Source organism: Larus michahellis, chromosome 14 (genome assembly GCF_964199755.1).
Source record: "Larus michahellis chromosome 14, bLarMic1.1, whole genome shotgun sequence".
In the NCBI taxonomy this organism is placed as follows: Eukaryota; Metazoa; Chordata; class Aves; order Charadriiformes; family Laridae; genus Larus; species Larus michahellis.
This window is the reverse complement of record NC_133909.1, coordinates 14,090,800-14,110,857: the sequence shown is the minus strand read 5'-3', so window position 1 is coordinate 14,110,857 and position 20,058 is coordinate 14,090,800. Positions and strand designations below refer to the sequence as shown.

At 38.5% G+C, this 20,058-nt stretch overlaps 1 protein-coding gene across 4 annotated transcripts in view; it reads left to right on the top strand.

Annotated features, from left to right (window-relative positions):
* The window catches only part of HELZ (helicase with zinc finger), an 89,810-nt gene that overhangs the window by 35,852 nt on the left and 33,900 nt on the right, over positions 1 to 20,058 (top strand). For 2 of the 4 annotated variants that reach the window (XM_074608168.1, XM_074608170.1), the window contains 5 exons: positions 154 to 421; positions 5,211 to 5,544; positions 10,853 to 10,983; positions 13,431 to 13,610; positions 14,147 to 14,248. In XM_074608168.1, the coding sequence (XP_074464269.1) occupies positions 154 to 421; positions 5,211 to 5,544; positions 10,853 to 10,983; positions 13,431 to 13,610; positions 14,147 to 14,248 (1,015 nt within the window). Of the gene's footprint in view, positions 1 to 153; positions 422 to 5,210; positions 5,545 to 10,852; positions 10,984 to 13,430; positions 13,611 to 14,143; positions 14,249 to 20,058 lie in introns of all 4 variants that reach the window. The other 2 variants (XM_074608167.1, XM_074608169.1) reach the window with 1 other exon arrangement.

Genomic DNA, 20,058 nt, shown 5'->3' with positions numbered 1-20,058 from the left:
GGAGTGTTTTTAGTAGTGGGGGGTTTTTGTGGTTTTTTTGTTGTCTTGATTGGGTTTTTGGTTTGGTTTGGTTTTGTTTTGTTTTTTTAATAAAACCCAAACACATACAGAGTTTGAACTTATTTCCTTTCCCTGTTATGTATTTACATCCAGATCTTGAATACCTGATGCATGCACGGCAACAGCTACTAACCACAGCTAAGCGTTGGGATTCCACTTCTAAGACTATTGTAGAATTTGAGCCTAATGAAACTACTGAATTGGAGAAGAGCCTTCTTACCAGATACCAAATCCCTCTGTCTGCTGACCAGCTATTTACACAATCTGTGCTGGACAAATCATTGACCAAGAGCAACTATCAGTCACGGCTACATGACCTCCTGTACATTGAGGAAATAGCACAGTATAAGGAAGTTAGCAAGTAAGTGATACCTTCATAAAAATACTTCTTAGATATTTCTCGCTGTCCTGTTAGAATGGCAACTGTTTCCGTTAAACCTACGTGATTGTTTAAGATACTAAGTCTTCCTGGCGCTTGGAAATGAAGTTGAGTATGAGCCTGGAAATAGTAACTTGTGATAAAGGTCACTAGCACTTAACAAATATAAGTTACTGATACTCATTTAAAACAAATTGTATGTTTCAGTCTGTGCTCGTGATGGGAGGCGCAAAACAGCTATTGTACAATGTTTTGTTAATGTCTGGATAATAATTATTTTTGTTCATAGTTTTTTGGCGCTCCATACAAAAAGATACTAATAAGAGGAGTAATACTTTTTGTTCCGTGGTGAAAGTAGGTTACAGCAAAGTAATATGTGAAATCTTTGTGTAAAAGGCCTTGGGGGAGTGTAAAATATTTTTCTTTCTTTTTTTTAAGAAAAAAGTTGAATTGTGGGGGGATCAAGCTCTGATCTTGCAATGATGTGGCAGCTGCCTTTATTATATTTATTCTCTAAATAGTCTGAAAAGCTGCTTCTGAATAGAAGTTCCTAATAAAAGGCATATAGTATAAGTTTTTTGTTTTATTATGTAATATCTTTAGGTATCATGTACATATTACCCAACTGGATTAGCTGCATGAACAAATACAGAGTTAGGAAAAAGATGTGAACTTCCCGTGCATAGACTCTCATGGGGCCTTTTTTTCCTGTAGATTGGTATTTGTGGTTAAAATTTTGCCTGCGCTCCTGTGGTACGAAAGAGTTTTAAAGTGTTAACACTACTCAGAACGGAAAGTCAAAAAGGATTAACTTCCCTTTAACTTAATTTGGTAGCAAATTTAGTTCTATCAATTACTTGAGTTCCAAACCAGCAGTGTCTTTTTAAGATGAACCACTCCTGGAACTCCAGAGGTTCAGCTGACTCACCCCTCTGGAATTCAGGAAGAAAATAGTATGAGTAGTTGTCTTTCTGATGCTTTTAAAGCAGAAAAATGGTTCCATTTCTCTTTTGTATCTCAGATGCAGGGCAGTTTATTGGACTATTTTCATATCTTTCATCGCTGCTGCTGTCTGCTCTTGAGCTGGAATCTGGCATAGGGAGGAATTGTGCTTGAACACTCTTTTCAGCATACAGAAATATTCTCCATCATACCTATTTATAAGCAGGTTGACTTTTCTAAGGGCTTTTAAAACAAAAGTGGGTTTAAAGTAAACATTATGAAATATGATATAAAAGTAAACAATATTTTTACTGAGTGAATATTCGCGATGAGAATTATGCTCTCATGCCTCATAGGAAACCAAAGAGCAGCGTGCCCGTGGAAGTGAGAGAGTAATAAGTGACTTCTGTGTGTAATGCTTCCCCTTTGGACAATTTGGTGCAGCGCTAAGTTATTGCTCTTCTTTTTCTATCTAGTAGATGAATAAAAGGAAGTTTTAATAATGTTCTTGAAATCATCTGTTTTGATAGTGCTGATGACAGAAATATTCTTTTGATCTTGTAGCTGACCCACTTTATTGCAACAAGGCTCAAACTAGCACACTTTTCTGATCCTCTGCGGCTGAGATCACACACTTGCTGTTCTCTAGTGCAGTGTCAGGGTTGCAAGCCTTGAAATGGGCCCAGAAACACAGACGCAAGTGGGCTGTGATACCTCTGAAGTGGTGCCGTGAGTGAAAATGTTGATGAGCTGCTACTCTCTAATGGGTTTGTGTATCCATATCGTAAAACTGGTAGGGATGTCAACACGGTCTCTTATGACACGACTGCAATAACACCAGTGTCTGCAGTTCAGATTGGAGTGTATTGTTGGGTTTTAAGAATGTTGATGGTTTCTCACTTTCTAGGAAAACACTGTTTCAGACTTTCTGTGGAATCACCTGAGCAGAGCTGCTGAAAAGCGCTGGATGAAGGTTGCGGTGGCTTTAAGAAGTCTTGAACTCAGTTGTAAGGGAGTTCATTCTGGATAGCCTCAGAGCGCTTTACTTTTAAAAGATGTTTATTCTAATATTTCAAGAGGCATTTGTAAAAGTCACTCCACATGAGTACATCACAAAATAGAGTAATAAAGGTTAGAATAAAGGAGCTGCTGCTGCCCAATTTCCAAATGCAAGCATAGTCTGTAAGAAAAAGCTAAACGATGTTCTCGTCCTGATACTAGTTTAGTTTTGTAAAGTTTTGCCTACATGCATCTGTTGATGTCTTTAAAACTCTTCCCTTTCTGCCTTGCATGTTCAAAAGAAAAACAGCGTAAAATTGTTGGAGTGCCTAGAAATTACTGTGTATTTTCTTGTATGAACATTAAATTGTGCATGAGGTGACACGTAGCTCCTTCCACGCAGCACGCTGGCTGCTACCAGAATTACAGAGCAGATGTATCTGTATCTTCACAGCTGTGAAAACTTAAAATGCTGACTTTGGAAAATAAATTTGCTGTTCTCATTACTATGTCTTAAATTTATTGATATGTAGGTAGGTGTCACACTGCACACCCGTCTGAACTCCACGTATATAAATGTAAGAGGAAACGTATACAATAAGGAGGTGTTATATGGGGTTTGTTCAGAATGGGTTTATTTGCCTTTTGGGAATTTATTGTTTGTATTGGTACTGAGTGATTAATGATTTATGAAGTCTTTCTTTAATTTCTGTATTTTTAAATATGAACGAGAGGCTTTTTTTTTTTTTTTTTTTAGCTAGTTTCATTAACACTGCAGTTAGGCTGGGATTTTGCAGTGCTTAGGAGGAAATGTAAGTTTTTGTTTGATTTCTATAAGCCTGACTGAAAACCTTATTTTGTATGAATCTGGAAAGCAAGGGTGAGGAACGGATGAAAGACGCAACTTCTGATTTTTTTTAAATCTAATCCTTAGAGGATTTTGCAGTTTAACAGTTTGCCAGAAGGTGTCGTTTTACTCAATAGAAATTGCTCGATAATCTCTAAGCTCTCCTTCCCTTTACCACAGCAGGTCCGGTCTAGTCCCTTCTCAAGACCTTAACTGGTGCCTTGTCTCAGAATGGCAGTATTACTGTTTCCTGGCGCGTTTTCACAAATCCACGTTTGAGAATGAGCTGATGCACATTCAGTAGCATAGGGATTCAGCTTAGGAAAGTTTTAACAAAAGAAATTAACAATAGCAAGTGATTGTATCTTAGTAATAATGCCGAGCTCTTGGTTACTGTGTTACATGCTTTATGTAGTATTTTAACAATCACCTGAATGAGATATGAGCAGTTTGAGACGTTGCTAACTTGCTGATAGCGCCTTTGAATAGTGCTGTGCTTGGATAGAAGAAAGCTTGGTTTTTTTGGTTTTGTTTTGGGTTTTTTTTTTAGCACAGGTGGAAACTGGAAGGATTGCACTTAACTCTAGTGTGCTCCCTGAAGTACGCGCTTTTGAGTGATTGCTTTAACTGTAGCTTCTGCAGTAATCGGCCGTTACTGATGAACCAAACAAATCCGTCTTCATCTCCTGCTTTTTGGGAGTGGAGTGTGAAATTTGAAAGTGACTTAATGCCCGTATTATGTAAAGAGGCAACTATTACCACAAGGGGGCAAACTCGCAATTTGTGTGCAGGACTGACGATTTGCCACATAAGAAAAACTGTATTTGATTGGTTTGGTAGATGATTAATTACCAGGTGAGCTAAAATGTTGGATTTTATTGTTACAGGCTTATGATTATTGACACTGCAGGGCTTAAACGATAAATTACCAGTTTATTAGGTTAAAATAGAAATTATAAGAAGAACGGATCAAATAAAACCAATATGAAATGAAAAGTATTAAAAGAAAATGAATTTTTTTTCCAAGAGATTTTATTTCATTTGTGAAAACCTTTGTGTTTTACTTTTGTTGCAAATTCTGGAAAAAGTTGCTGATGAGAAGAGAACAGAATATTGTTAGTGTGACAGACTTTTTCCCCCTTTTGTCCTTTTTAAAACCAGGTTGAAGCAATCTGTTTAAAAAAAACCCCAAGACTCTAGGAGCAGATTACTGTGTATTGGGGAGAGGTCAAAGAAGCGTGCTAATAAGTCACTTTAATGTGTTGTGCATGTGACTTCTAGAAAATGGTAACTACAAAGAACGAATGTCTTACGTCTCCGATTACAGGAGGAACTTGCTGCTAATAGGAATTCCGTGGATAGATGGCTTCTGTGGCTGAGCCTGCGATGCCAGTCCCTCATTTCAAATAACATTATCTCATTTTAATGCCTACATCCTGATTTTTTTTTCGAGGCATTTTAATCAGTTCCTCTGAATTATAGGTATAATACCATTTACCTTTTAAGATGTAGATCACCATCCTTGGTGTGCAGCCTGGAAGAGATACATAAATAGGAATCTTACTCTGTTCTTTACCTGCACGTCTCTCCTTGAATACCTAACATAAGCTTACAAATTATTTAAATTGTAAGAAGTTTTTACTGCTTTGGGACATACACAGCAACTCTGATTCACTCTTAAATTATTTTGGTCTCAGAAAATCTAGTATTTGGTTTTCTCTTGTGAGGGTTCTTTTTTTTAAGCTTCATAGATGTTGATTCTTTTGAATATATGTTTTATAGGCTATAGTCAAAAGGAAAATGTGTAAACATTCAACAGCCACATACTTGCAAAGGTCCAGTTTGGCTATTTGTAATTGTGTACTTGTTTATGTTTAAAAGTTACCCAGTCAAAATGTCAGGTGGTGAACCTTAAGTCTGAATGCATGAAGTTTCTGTACCTGTGAGCGTTTTTCTGCACTGACTCGATGCTTTCTTGCTCAGGTTCAACATAAAAGTGCAATTGCAGATTGTAGCAAGCTTCATGCTCACCGGGGTTTCTGGAGGTGCAAAGTACGCCCAAAATGGACAACTTTTTGGCCGCTTTAAGCTCACTGAAACACTTTCGGAAGACACTTTGGCTGGACGGCTGGTGATGACCAAAGTCAATGCTGTTTATTTATTGCCTGTCACTAAAGAGAAGTCAGCACAGACCCAAGGAACCAAAGAGAAGGTTTATGAAGCAGCTATTGAGGAGAAAACAAAGGATTATATCTTCTTGAGGGTATCCAGGGAATGCTGCGAAGAACTTAATCTTCGGGCAGATTGTGAAATGCAGGTGAGTCTGAGTGGAAGTGGTTTTAATATGGGAACGGTTTGCATTGTGTCTGTCTTGGCTCCACCCGAAATAATTGCTTGAAGACATGCAAAGGAATTCTGTTATTCATCGTCAAACACAGGAAGCAGAGCCCAGATGAGAATTTCAGATAGGTGAAATCTTCTTATACGTAAATATACATGTATTTATATGGGTGTGTTGTGTGTATAGATGAGTTAGCATTTGGAAAATAAAATAATATTTTAGAAGTGTTAGAGTAAAAAAACATTTTAATGGATTTAATTTCTGGCAAAATTCTTCTGAGGTGATTAGGCATTGCTTGCAGATTTTTGCTCGTATATCCCATGGTTCTGAGAGTGTGATTTGAAAGTTGTCTTGGACATTATTTTTGCATGTCTGGTTCAAATACGAAGCCCTCTCTATGGACCTCCAAAGGCAAGCTATGTCTTATTTTTGGTTTCCTGCAGGTAGGTGTTTGGGTAGTTCATAGGCTTTCTTCCACCACACCTACCCACCCCCTCACTCTAAACCCACTCGATGTATTGCTTCCCTCTGCTGCCTGGACTTTTGCCAGCGTAGGCTCTCTGATGTGGCTTCCATCGTTCTGTCCATCATAGCTCTTCTCACCGGAGACCTCAGGAGCCTTTTCTTAACAAAGTCAAAGGAAGGAGTTTTCTATTCCTGGCTTTTATTTTTTTCCCTCTAAAAAAAAAATCTTTGCTGCTCTTGACATAGCCAGCTAGAACTCGGTCTTTGATAACTTGCATCTTTGACTCCTTATTTTTGTATCTTCTCATTCTTTTTAAATCTTATTCTTTTTGTTTCTGTTATTGTGGATTCCACTATTTGTTCCTAGGCCTGAGGTGAGATTAATTTTTAATAAGGTCTGTTGAGGTTATGAATGGTGTTTGTGCTGCTTTCTGCGCCCATGGCAGAACAAAAGGAATGTTGTCCTTCCATGGAAAAGTCTTCAACTTAAAGTATTTCCCTGATGAAGATGATGAGGGTTGGTAGATGGAGGCGTGAGGAAGGTGAATAAATACTTTTATTTTATATCTATATCCTGTGTTTCAGAATGATAACACTTGCCTCTATGACTCTCACTCTGCTGACACTTATATCCGAGGCAGATGTTTGTCTGTCTTGGAGGCATTCAGTCACAAAATGAGGAGTTATAACACTTTTGCTGGAGAAAATTGTGTTAGCAGTAAGATCAGGCTTTTGTTTACTTTGCAGTTAACAGGAAATGGGTGAGGATGCATTTAAGAAAAATAAATAGTGTACTTTGCAAACAAGATAGTGCATTAGATGTAAATGCATGTAAGGGAAGACAAGACAAAGCTGTAGTTAGGTTAAAAGCTTAAACTCCTCACCCATCCCCGGTGTGCGTCCGCTGTAGACCTTGGGATCGATCTTGTTACTAAACAGAAATAACCTCAAATTAAGGTCACTGGAGTTTCTTGACATGAATGCATTTTCACCAAACTATTATCTCCTCCCATTCGTTTTGTTTTGGGGAAACATATGCAAGAATCCTAATGTCTTAATTTAACATGGATAATTGGTCTGGGAAGACTTATGTTGTTCTGGGCTCTTGGCTTTGTGTTTGTTTTCTTAAAACAATAATTAAACTTACTAATTGATTCTATCAGAACCTCCACTGGAATGCAAAATGAGCTGCGGCTTCAGTAACTGGCTTATTTTCCTTTGAGCGTCTTACAAGACTTCGCCTGAGACAGCATATCTATTCTGCATTAAAAATTGGGTTCTGAAGTTGTTGTAAAACCATGTAGTGCTTCATACATATATCGGTGAACTGGTAGTCAAATCCTTAAAGTATTACCTATATTTCAATGAATTCTAATTGTGAGGAGATCTTTTGTGATTAAGTATTGACTGAAAATTTGGAAAGGGATCCTCAGGTTAGAGCTGAGGATATAATTTGGATATATAGCATTTTTATTAAAGATGCTGGAAATTTTGCTGTTGCCTTCAGTGCAGGTAGTGTTCCCTATGCGATTCTTAAACATTGACAAAATAGCTTTTATTTCTGTGTGTTTTGTCTAAGTTAGGTGGTTTGCTTCCTTTTCCCTTCTAATAATTAATCTTGGAAACTTCCTGATGGCTTGTTTGGCAGTTCTGGCTTAGCTGTAATGAATAGACAATTCTGCCTTTATCAAGTGCCGTTCACGGAGGTGGGGCAGAGAGAACGGGTGCTTTAAACCCCCTTGGCTGCTGCTCTTTTTGGTGACCAAACTAACATGCGACTGTTTTATTTTTGGAGTGGTTACTCTGTTCTGTGTCCTCTTCTGTGGAACTGGCAATGGATTAACTTCCTTTCCCACTGTTTTCTTATTGTGGAATGTGTATTAAAGCAGGTTACATGCCTCTCCTTCACAGATGGCCTCATTTGGTACTCTGCAACAGCAAATATAACTATTTGTTTCAATCCAAACTGCATTAAAACCAAAACAAATCACAAGCTGTTAAAAACAGTGGTGAATGCAGGTAGATAATAAGAGGTATTTAATGCTAGGCACCTTGCTCGGACTCCCAGGAGGGGCTGTTACACCGTTGTTCAGATGAGCATCACAGATTTTCTGCATTTAAATTATCATTGTTATATTGGATGGTCTTTTGTTAGCCCTGGATCTGTCTGAGGAAAGATCTTTTTCCTGTATAGATCAAACTGTGAGGCTGGGACCATTGCATTTGTGTGGAAGCCTTTTTCCAAACATCTGGGGGACGTTGTTGGGTGGACAGAGGGGCGCCGGGTGGAGCTGGGTAGGACGGAGCTTCGGAAGGAGGCCTGAGGGCCCCCTTGGCAGGACGAGCTGGCCCTGTCGTTCTTGACAAGTGCCAAACCACGCTGCTTTTGAAGACCAGGGTATTTACTAAAGTAGCCGTGAAATACATGGTGGAACAGTGGGGAAAAAACATTCTTAAACATTCGTGTGTCCTACTTAAAAAAAGTTTTCCTAGCAGTTACGATCACTTCGGTGAACTCCATGTTGTTACCGCCCTTTTCTTCAGAGTTATGGCTATACATCTTGCTGTAAAACGTGATAAAGGTGAAAATTTAATGTCTTTCTATCTGCCAGAGATGGGAAGTTACTGGCTACATTCTGCAGCGATACAAGCAAACATTGTTAATCTACAGCAAAGCTAGTGTTGAGTTTACATGCTATATAATAGTATGAACGGTGTAATATTTAAATATGCTAGAAAAAGGAAATGCTACGAGCTGTGTTTTGCAAATCCTTTTGAAGGAGATGATCTTCAAGTAGGAAACATTGCTGGTGCACAAGAGGGTTTTTACAGCTGCGATCCCCGTGGTAGGAAGTGACTTCTGGGCAGATAACAGAGCGTCAGGCCCAACAAGCAGTTAAATCTAGAAGGCTAAATTATTCCTCCATAGGAGCAATTCCCCTCCATAGAAGAAGTTTGTATGGTTTGTATGGCTCTGGGTGAGGCATGTCGTGTTTAGAGACATGATTGTCTGCTTTTCCAACTCTTTTTCCCGCTCGCCCCCCCCCCCATTTTTCCCAAGTTTGCTGTCTTATTTTGATAACCACAGGTATCTTTAGTACAACATATTGGGTTTTGTTTGTAATGTATATGGGAAACTTATTTTAGTTGACAAGGACTTTTTAAAGTCTTTATATAAGTTGTTATAAAAGATAATTACAAAAATATATTCTAGTATTGCTTTGTGTTTGTTGAACTTTCTGGTCGGTAGCAATAATTATCGTGAGATTAAAGCATGATTAAGTAATGATGGACTGATTAAGAGAGAATTGGTGCGTGCTAGAGGAGAAAATGAATAGATCTGAGACCAGGTTTTTGCTTTGGGCACGGGGGGTACATTTAGAATGACGTGTCGCCCCCGTGGCGTTTCCCTGGGAGGGCAGGGGGTGTCCATCTGCACCTTCGCCCCCTCTCCTCAGGGACGGTGCCCAGGTACCAGCTGCAGCTCGTCTGTTCCGATTAGTACAGAACCAGCTTCTCTAAAGTGGGTATGCAAGCTATCAGTAAAGATGACCGTAGAAATTTTAAATATTAGGGGTCTGCTTTGTATGGGTGCTTTTCCAGACGGGCTGCGGTAATTTGGCTGGCTGTTCGTCAGCATGCGCACAATTCATTGTAAATCTCAGAAAGGTACTTATTTACTCGTATTTAATCACAAAATGCTCATTAGAGTTCTAGCACAGTAATTACCCAAGCACTTAGCAATAGATAGCATTGCTTTGAAAAAAACCTAAAAATGTGTGTCAGTCACTTGCAGTTCTTCAGCAGCTTTGGGTGTTTTTGTGCTGTTTTATATTAGTGCAAATCTGTGTCACATTTTGTATAAAGGCTTCTGTGTTGTTAACATTTAGTTCTTTGACACAGTGCTCTGATCAGATTAATTTGATTTTGGAGAGATTAATAATTGCAAATTTAAACACGTGTGAATGGTAATCTGAGCGAGCTGTTTCTATGAGTTGCTTCCCCAGGAGCTGCTTTTATCCAGTGTTCAGACTTAGCATGTATTTTTCTCTTTGCTCTTTTAGTGTGTGTGTAATATACAAACTAACTTCACTATCCGTCGTTCAGTTCTGGATTTACTCGGGGATGTTACCGTGCTCTGCTTGTTGTTTCTGGCTTTGTACCAGGATTTTGTTGGGATTATCTTTTATTTACTAATATTAAAATATAAGTAATTGAGAGAACAAAAAAAATGAATGTATTGATAAGCAACTAATTGTTAGAAATTAACTTTTGGAGAGTTCTAACAGTTGAACATAAATGGTGAGTTATATTGTACCAGAGTGTTTGACTAGAAATAAATAACGTTTGGGTTTTATCTCTGCTGGTCACACATCCGATTTATGTCATCTGGTGATCTGTAAAAATTTCTCGCCTGTCACTGTTTCAAGGTTGCTCTTACAAAAAGGGATGAAAGCTTGTATTTTTAAAAACAATGTTTTAGGACAATAATATTTTCTGGAAGTATTTTTTGTATTCCAAAAATAATTTCAAGAATGTTTTCCCTTTTTGTGAAAGTACAGTGGAATCTAACCTTAAAAGTCAAACCACAAAATTACATTAGAGCAAATGCTGTGTTTATCTTTGCTTAAAAAAAAAAAAGGAGCAAGTTAATTTTATTGCAGATCTTTTGATTGAATGATGTTTGCTGTTTTCTTCTGAGAGTCGGTAGTTTACAGGAAGATAAAAATGTCTCATATGCAGCAAAGTCTAACGAGTGTTTCCTAAGTTTATCGGTTTTGGTTCACCTGTTCATTTATTCATTCATTTTGTGCTGCAGGTTGAACTCCAGTTTCAGTTAAATCGCTTACCCCTCTGTGAAATGCATTATGCCTTGGACAGGATTAAGGACAACAGTATTTTGTTTCCAGATGTCAGCATGACTCCCACCATACCCTGGAGTCCCAACAGGTACAAGAATACAAACGCTTTAATATCAAAGATTGTATGGTAATGCAGTACTGAATTTCTCATAACAGATGGCTGAAATCTGCCCTGGAACAAGAAACGTGCCTTGCTCTTCATTAAGGGTGAGGATGGTTCAGAGAAGGGAGCGAAACCGTTCTACCCAAACCAAGCAAACTGATCCTCTGAGGACTGGAGTCTGTGACTGGTTTTCCCTGCGGGTCAGCCGTGGGTTTATAGGCATTGCAGCTGTAGGAAACAAATGTGCTGCTGTTGTTTACTGTTGTGCTGGTCTTCACTCAAAACGTGCGCGGTACTTCTAGGAATGGAAATACCAGTTACGAGGAGCTTGCTGGGCAGGAGCTTCTGTGTGCAAGGAGCGATCCGTTAGTGCCTTCTGAGTTTGATGTAACGAGCCCAAATTGGGATATATCACTGAGCGGGATGACTAAGAAAGGTGTGGGAGGGATTCTTGGAAGGACCGGCATTGCACTTGCAAGCAGTCCTGAGAGTCTTTGTATACATGCCATACAGCTTCCTTTATGAATGTAAACCCCTCTGTTATAGAAATACTTTTAAGGAAACTTAAGGCTGATGCAGTGAAAAGAGTTTATCTCAAAGAGGAAAATTAGGGAAGAGGCACGTGGGGCTGTGTTGCTCGGGGAATATGGTCAGTATTCTTGCTGCGGAGGGAAGGATAAAAGAGGCACGAGGTTTCTGTACTTCGAAACCAGGGAAACGAGCGGTATGTGGAACCGATCGCCTGTACAGCATGCGATGAGTTGTGTGGGGTCTCGAAGGTGAGAATTAAGAACGTGATTGTGATGCAGTACAAATCAGAAGATAGCTCAAGGATTAAAAGGAAAGTGATCTGGCCAGAAACCTGAGACAGTGAGATAATGTAAGGCAAACATTACTGGAAAAAATTTAGTTTGTCTTTGGAAGTGCAGGAGGGACAGAGACGATGGCAGGGTGGGTGCAGTGTTCTGGGTGAGGATGCTGCATCCATCAAAGCTTTGACAGTAAAGGCAGAAAGAAGGGAATGGGTTTTGCATAGTTACGCTACAAAGCTTATGGAGGTCAATGACAATCTTTTCACTTAGTTAAGTTTTGAGTGAATCTTACAAGGAAATAGCGTTTAGGAATGGTTTGGAAGTAAGCAGTGATTTCAATAAAAAGAAGGTAAGTCAAGTAAGCTAGAACTTTGTCCCCTCGGTTTATGTCAGGAAATTTCTATTTACAGAAATTTACACACCGGTTGCAGTTGATACAATTTATTTGTATAATCTTTTAATATTTGTGTATATATCTATAAAAAGTGATACATGTAATGATTGTAGTTCAGCTTAAGTGAATGTAATAAGCATGGTTTTTTTTTCCATCCGGTGGCTTGGTTTGCCCCACCTTAAGATTCAGTACTTCTGTCTGACTCCAGACTCTCTGTCCCTCTGTTTTTCTTCTATTTTTGTTCTGCGTGCCTGTTACTTTTCAGTGTTTCCTAGACTTTCCTGCCAGCTTGTTGTTCATAGCTGTCTTAAAAGTTAGGAATTCAGTCAGTTCCCTCTTGATTCTACTCCCTGTTGCTAACTACTACCAAATAGAACCTTTCCCAGCGTGTAAGAGGCTTGTCCCAGAGCAGATCACGTTACTGAAGTATGGCCACATGCGCCACAGTGACAGGTGGGTTTTACTGTGCGTGTCTACTTTTAAATCTGTCAGTGGGAACATTAAAAACTGTGTCTACAAATCTTTAACCTCTTCTGCTCGTTGGAATTTTCTGAAAGCATCTTCCACTTAATGCTGGTATTGCTAGCTGGTTACAGCAAAAAGCCTTTTTTTTTTTTTTCTTCTTCTAGACTGCTTTCTCATTAGAGGTATGTGCCTTAATGATCTCAAGAAAAAACAGAAGAGAAGTTTGTAGTTAATTGGTAGCCATTGGTTTTTTAATTGTTTTTGAATTTCATGGTAGATAGTTTTTACCAAGCCCTGGGGTTGTGTAACTATTGACTTTTAAAGTTGACAATGTAAATAATGCAGGGAAGGAACATAACTAATAGTACGTTTTGCATAGCAATGGGAGAAAATTACTGTACGTCTCCTTGCTTTTGTGCTCAGGTGATGGTGCAGCATATATGTTTTCTAAAATGTGTACTCTTCGGGTTAATTATTGTGAGGTGAGATAATGTAAATTGAGAAGTCATTAGATTCCTTTTGAAGAAAAAACCACAGCTGATTGATTGCAAATATTGTCAAAGTATTGCAATTAAAGCATGTGATTGTTCTGCTAGACTTGCTGATCTGTTTCGAGGTGCCTGAGAATGACGCAATCAATACAGTAGCGTATGGGCTCTTTCATTTCTTTAAAGCTTTTAAAATCTTACCTCGTTTATTTCTGACCAACAGCGGAGTCTCCTAGCTTCTGGTTTTAACCTCTGTTGTCTCCTTGTGTGCAGACAATGGGATGAGCAGTTGGACCCTCGACTAAACGCTAAGCAGAAGGAGGCTGTTCTGGCTATCACTACTCCACTGTCCATACAACTGCCTCCTGTTCTTATCATCGGTCCCTATGGGACAGGAAAAACCTTCACTCTGGCTCAGGCAGTCAAGCACATACTCCAACAACAGGATACTAGGTGAGATGGGGCACTGAATACACCGCAGTACTTGAGTGGCAGAGAAGATGTAATTCTTTGCTTAAATTCAAGTGAAAGGTAGAAATAGAGAATTTCCATCCAGCTTAAAAACAAACAAAACCCCAAGCCATCTGTCATTGTTTTGAATGATGAGGTAATTTTATTGTCTTAGCCTGTATTTTCCCTTCAGAACAAAACTAAATAAAATTAACGATATGTAGAAAGACTGTGATTTGCTCGATATGGAAAGTTTTGCAGAATGCTAGATAGAAAAGCTGTTCCTTACTTAAAATCAAGTCTAGATTAATAATCATAAAATAATTACTGAAAAACTGTTTGAATTTTAAATCTTTTCATAGCTGAAGGATTTGAGTTAAAGGGCTGAATCATGCCAACTATGGTAGGTTAGTGACTAGTTCCATTAAGAGAAAAATGTGCAGGAAGATGGCCACTGTCTCCTTTTTTTTGTATTCTACTGCTTTGAATTGTTTTCTGTTTCTTCATTGCTTTTTTATTTGCACCATTTATTCCAGCAGGATTCTCATTTGCACCCATTCTAATAGTGCTGCTGATCTCTACATAAAGGATTATTTACATCCATATGTAGAAGCAGGCAACCCCCAGGCAAGACCTCTCAGGTATTTTTTTAAGGCTTACTATGTATCTGTAAAATACTATTCTTAAGAAAAGGTGTCTATAAAAAAGGTTAAAGAACTTCTAAAACATAAAAGCATATTGGCGTTACCAGCAGTGCTTTTAAAAACATAGACTAAAAAGAATGTGAAACATTGTCAACGTAATTTTGGGTCATTTGTTAAATAAAAATAAAGACATCCTTTTTTAAGCTTTTATTATTCTATTGATAAATGTGTCTTTCCTAATGAGCAAACTTTTGATGTGCTCTCTAAAAGCTACTGTGATAAAATAAAATGGACTTTAATTGTATTTTAATTCCAGAAAATTTTGACTTACACTTGTAATGATCATTTGGAAAGCGGGGCTACCCACCTGGCTTTTTGAAGAAAAATGTTGGTGTCATAGGGTACATATTTAGAGAATCACGTGCAAGTAGTTTGGCCTCTTCTGATAAGTCAGTTTGAAGCCATTGTATATGTGGTTAAATGTACTTACCGTGGGTGTTTGGGGGAAATCAGGTAAGGAAAAAATTGAAGAAGAGGTGGAAGCTTTAAGAGCGAGGAGGGTCAACTTGCATAGAGATAGTTAAGGAGGGTTTACTTATGGGCAGAAACCTGCCCCAGGAAATATTTTGCACAGTAATCACAATATATAATGTGTACTGCTAGCTTGGTATATGTTTTTTAAATTACGGGCATCATTTTCTGAGTGCCAGTATGTGAGTTTATTATATTATTAAGAAAACGAGTCTGTATGTTTACTTGTTAGCTATTAAAAGCCATCCTGGACTTATATTTTATGCGGTGTCAGTAAAGCCGATGAAGTTATGTGAAAGGGCTAGATTTACAACAGGTGTAAATTCTCTTAGATTTGCTGGCGTTAGTTGCCGTGTGACATTTTACAGACGCCGAGGATCTGACCAAGGCAAAGGCGGCAGCTTATTTTTGAAGTTACCTTTGATCTGGTTGTATTTTAACACAGATTGTCTTAAGGTGATTCGTAAAGCACTTTGTGATGAAAAGCATTGTGTGTTGTCTTGATTTTTGTGGTGGGTAAAAATGCGTGTAATTAACACTTTTGGGAATATCACAGTGTGATTTAACAGCGCCAGGAGTTAAAGTTAAATACAGTTTTATTGTTGTTGCCAGGTTTTTGCTACCTTCTTTTATGTTCTGTATTCAACTATATAGTCCAATCTCAGAAATACTTATGAAAACCATACGTAAACAAAAGTGGGATTTTTCTTATGGTTAAAATATAAATACGTATTTGCCGAGAAAATTACAGCACATAATTTAAAAGTCACCGAATGTTTGAATTTAAGTATAATTGCCATAGTATTTGTTATGAAGCTTCAGAAAGTGGTGCTGGAGATTGCATGATGTTGTTCAAATAGTCACGATGCCTCTAGGAAAAGTTGCAGTTCTAGAAAATGGAGGCACCTCTGGAATTGTGTAAATATATATACACATTTATTTGTGGATCCACACGCATGTGTGTTTTGAAATAAAAAATATTACGTCTAATTGAGAAGCATACGTTGTTTGAAAGCTGACTCCATGGCGGCCTGGTCTGGCGGGAGTTAAAGGGTCAATTTATCTGAATTGAAAGCTAGAGCTACGTGAGCCTCCTGGCATAAAATTAATTATGGATCTCTTACCTTTCTTACTGGCTGCTGTCAAGATACGTTTTCAAATCAAATTCGTTATCGCTAGTTTAAAGAGGCTGCTCTGAGCCTCCTGCAATATTGTAAAGGAAACATGGAGTAGAAAGAGTTAATTATGAACGCTGGATGTGCTGCTTGCAGAGTTTGATGTGGTTTAAGTGGCTGAAGAGTTTGCTTTAGGTTTTGTTCCTCATTTACTCTACAAGTGATGAGTTGGGTGAATAGAATCCGTGCTAAAGATGTTTGCATAGCTTAGTGCGCAACACCATAATATTTATGTTGTTTTTAAAGAAGGACAGCTTAATTATTTACCGTTGAGTTCTGAAAGCTGTAGATATTTCTGTAAATTTCGATGGGTAAGACATACACACTAAATAAATTATCCTGCCGGTGATACGACACAACAATTCGAAGCCTAGAGTTTGGGGGTTTCTGTTTAAATATCATGTTATAAATTAATATTTTTTCCTAACAAAATAACTTGCTGTGCCCTTTGGAAAATGCAAAGTCAGAATGAACACCGAGAATTCATGTCGAGTCTAAGTTCTGTACCTAAATAAAATTTAATTAAATTTAAAAATGAAAGTTAGTTGTATCCATACGCTAGTTTTGTATGTAATACTAGGGGAAAATGAAGAAGGGTGACGTTGCTCTTATCTGCATTTTTAATATTTTTATCTTTATTTTTTCCTAAATATGTTATTGCTAACTATCAGTTCAGCAATGACAGACTGTAAGTTGATTCTGTTTGAAAGATCTCAGCTGAAATCTCTTTGGGTCATTTTTGTAAATATTTTGATCATAACGTAGGTGTGTAAGTACCGCACGTGGCCTGAAACCAGGTACCTCCAGTACGTGGCTGCTAGCATCAGGAAATACCCAGACTATAAAAATTAATCAATCGAAGCAGATCAGAATTTGAATTAAAAAAACCCCAAAACCCAAACCAAAGCGCCGACAGGTTTTAAAGGACCACTGCCCTGTTTTCCAGTTTGCCTGGAGTAAAGTTCTCATACTGAAAACGGTACTAATTTATCTTATCAAATGCTAGTTTGTAAAATAAATGCCTCTTTAGCCAATTACTTTCTTTTTCTTGAAACTCTCGCTTCTATCTTATGCCTATCCTCAAAGGAAGATTGATTTAAAAAGTTAACTGTCAGGCTGTAAGACAGCTCTTTCACGTGTTTTCTGCATGCCGAGGAGCGTACTTGTTCCTGAGAATGAGCCTCCCCTTGGAGGTGGATGAAAAGAGATGGAAGAGGGAAATCAGGTGCTTTTAAAGTTTTCTTTAGGCTTCTTGGGACTACTTAGATTTTTTTTTTTTTAATTTTTTTATGGTTTTTTAGCAGAGGCATGAAACGAGACTGCTAGATTCTGTGTTCTTTTTGCTTGAGGGATTGCAGGTGATCTGAAACAAAGATCTTTTGACTGCACAAAATCTGAGGAGCTGGGATTGGAGTTTATCCAAGAAGATTTCTTTGGAGCCCAGCCTGAAGGGAGAATCCCGGCCTTTTTATCAAGAGCTGGGAGGAATTAGTGTTTTCCAGTTCAGAACAGGGAAAAGAAGTTTTGAAAAACGTAAATTTAGTCCCCATTCACTCTGTCGTAGGGAGCCATGAGGAGTCACTTGCAGGACAGGGGTGCAAATGAACCTCTGTTTAGCCTCCCTCGGAGGTTCTGACTCTCGACTCCCACTTTATTCACTTTTAGAAATGTATTTTAAGTGATTTAAGAGCAATCCCAGCCTGAAACATGAACAAGGAAATGATTGTGAATCTTAATTACCGAGTTAAATTCACTGCTTTTGCAAATAGTCTACTGTACAAATTGATACTTTGATGGAACTTTATCAATGGAAGCAAACCACAGAAAATTAGAAAATACTCAATTTAACTAGCATTTTATAGAAATACTTGGGCAAATTTCTTTTTTGACATAATGGCTGGAAAGTTGATGGAAATATAGACAGGTTAGCTGGCAGCTCGTTCCATTCTTTGCCTCATTGGCTAGAATTCCACAGAAATTAAGGCTTTCGTAGATACCCAGATGCCACATTTAGAGATAAAAGTGGTATGACTTTCCACGTGAAATGCAGATGCTGTGCATGTTAACCCAGCATTAGTAACTACGGTGGGTACATTCAGTGCTTTTGTTTGCAGAAGACTGAGTCCCTCGTCTGTAGTCTTTTGGGATTTCCATTTTAATGTGCTTCTCTCTCTGTTCACTGGTAATTTCACTGCCTGTGGTTTGGGTAAACCTGAGCCTTCAAGGTTTTAATTTCTCCAGAATTAAAGTCTTGATGTGAGGAAATACACTCTTATGTGAGCTGTAGCTGGGTTTTGGTTTTGTAGCTGCAGTTTTTGCTCATCTTTGTACCTATAGCTGCACACCAATAGAACGCAGGTACTGATGAATGTTTGATTAGTGACTGCCCGACGCCGCTGGCGTTCGGGTACTCTGCGTAGGCAGGTGTTGAGATGAGAAGGTGAGTGCCTGCTTTAATCCGAAGTTAAGGGTGTGTTGCAGGGGGAAATGTTATGATTCATGTTAAGCTGGTAAAACCCGTTTTTGTAATGGGTTCCTCTAGCTTTCAGGAAAAAAACCCTAATAATGAAATTACAGGAGATTTTATTAGCCCAAATCGCACCTGAGAAAGAAATCGCTTGTTCAGTGTGGCTTACTTGCATCATGACATTTTCCAAGTAGTCACATCTGGCAGGTGTTTTTATGCCAATGGCGAATAATAGCTCTGGGATACCTTTTTGATCTCACATCAAAATAAAAGAAATGAACGGATAAGCAGCAATGCAGTTTGAAACGCTGTCAGCCAATCTGTGAGTCACACATAGCTGAATTTTTGTACTAAAAGACAGTGCATGGTATAATAATGTCTAATAACCATAATATTTTGCATTTCAATAGCACCTTTCATCCAAGAATCTCAAAGTGCTTTACAAACATAAACTCCCGATAAACTCATTAATCCTCACAGCACTCCTGTGGGGCGATAGGTGAGCGTTACCTGCAGTTAAGAGTGAGAAACTAAATCGTGTAAAAGCTGCCTGAATGGCTGGGGTGAAGAGAGCAGGGCTTCTCCGGCTACCTGCCTCCAGCCGTCGGGCCATGGCTGCGTGTTGTTACATTGATGTCATAACGCTTTATCAAACACAGATTGTCAGTTTGATGGCTGATAAGAAACAAATATACTGGGGTAACATTAGAAGGTTCATGTTGTGAGAATGGTGCCGGAGTGTATCGTGTGCTCCCGGGCTGGGCCCAAATAATTGTTTCTCTCACGTTATACGGAACTGAGCTGTAATTTTCAGACGTGGCTGGACACGTGATATCCACAGTCTGGCCACTGCAAACATGTTTTGCACTTAGGTGCCTGATTACACTTTTCTAAATACTTCATTAATGATGTGGGATTTGTAATATGGACGCAGGAGAACTTAATCAGAAGAAAATAAATGATGAATAGATAAACCAAACAGCATTAAATCCCATATTTAGAACTGAAATTTGTTGAAATAATCTTAATTTTCTTTGGAATAAATTAAAGTAGCTTTAATTCTAAATATTAAAATCTGTACAATAGTCTCCTGTGGTTTAAAGCTTCCACTTTAGATCCACAGTTTGTACTCGATACAGATCCTGTTTGTGCGGAACACCCCGTACAGCAGCCCTTGACGTCGTTATCCAGATCCGCAGCTGATGTGCTTTGGTGTATTTCTGTAGCCATCGGTGGGGTTAGTTATACGCTGTTTTCTGGGGCATAGTCTTTGTGTCTTCCCTGTTCCTCTTCCATTAGACTGGTCGTAACATTTCATCACTTTTTAAAAAAAAATTCGTCGTCGATCTCATGATACGATGATTGAAGTCCCGTGCTCTGCTGGCAATGTCCTGGTATTTGAGAGTCTAGCCGTCCTTTTCGGCACTGCTGGCGGGTGCTTTTATACGGTGTAGTGTAATTATGGCCCTGCGTGAGAAAAAAGTGAATATACTTCCTGTTTGGTTGTTATAACTGAGACATGCAGCGTGTGTGTAAGAAGTACAGGATTTTATTAATGGCTTTTTATTTTTATTTTTTTATTTTTTTAAAGATCCTTTGGCTGCAGTTGAAATGTGCAGACCACTGCAGCTCGG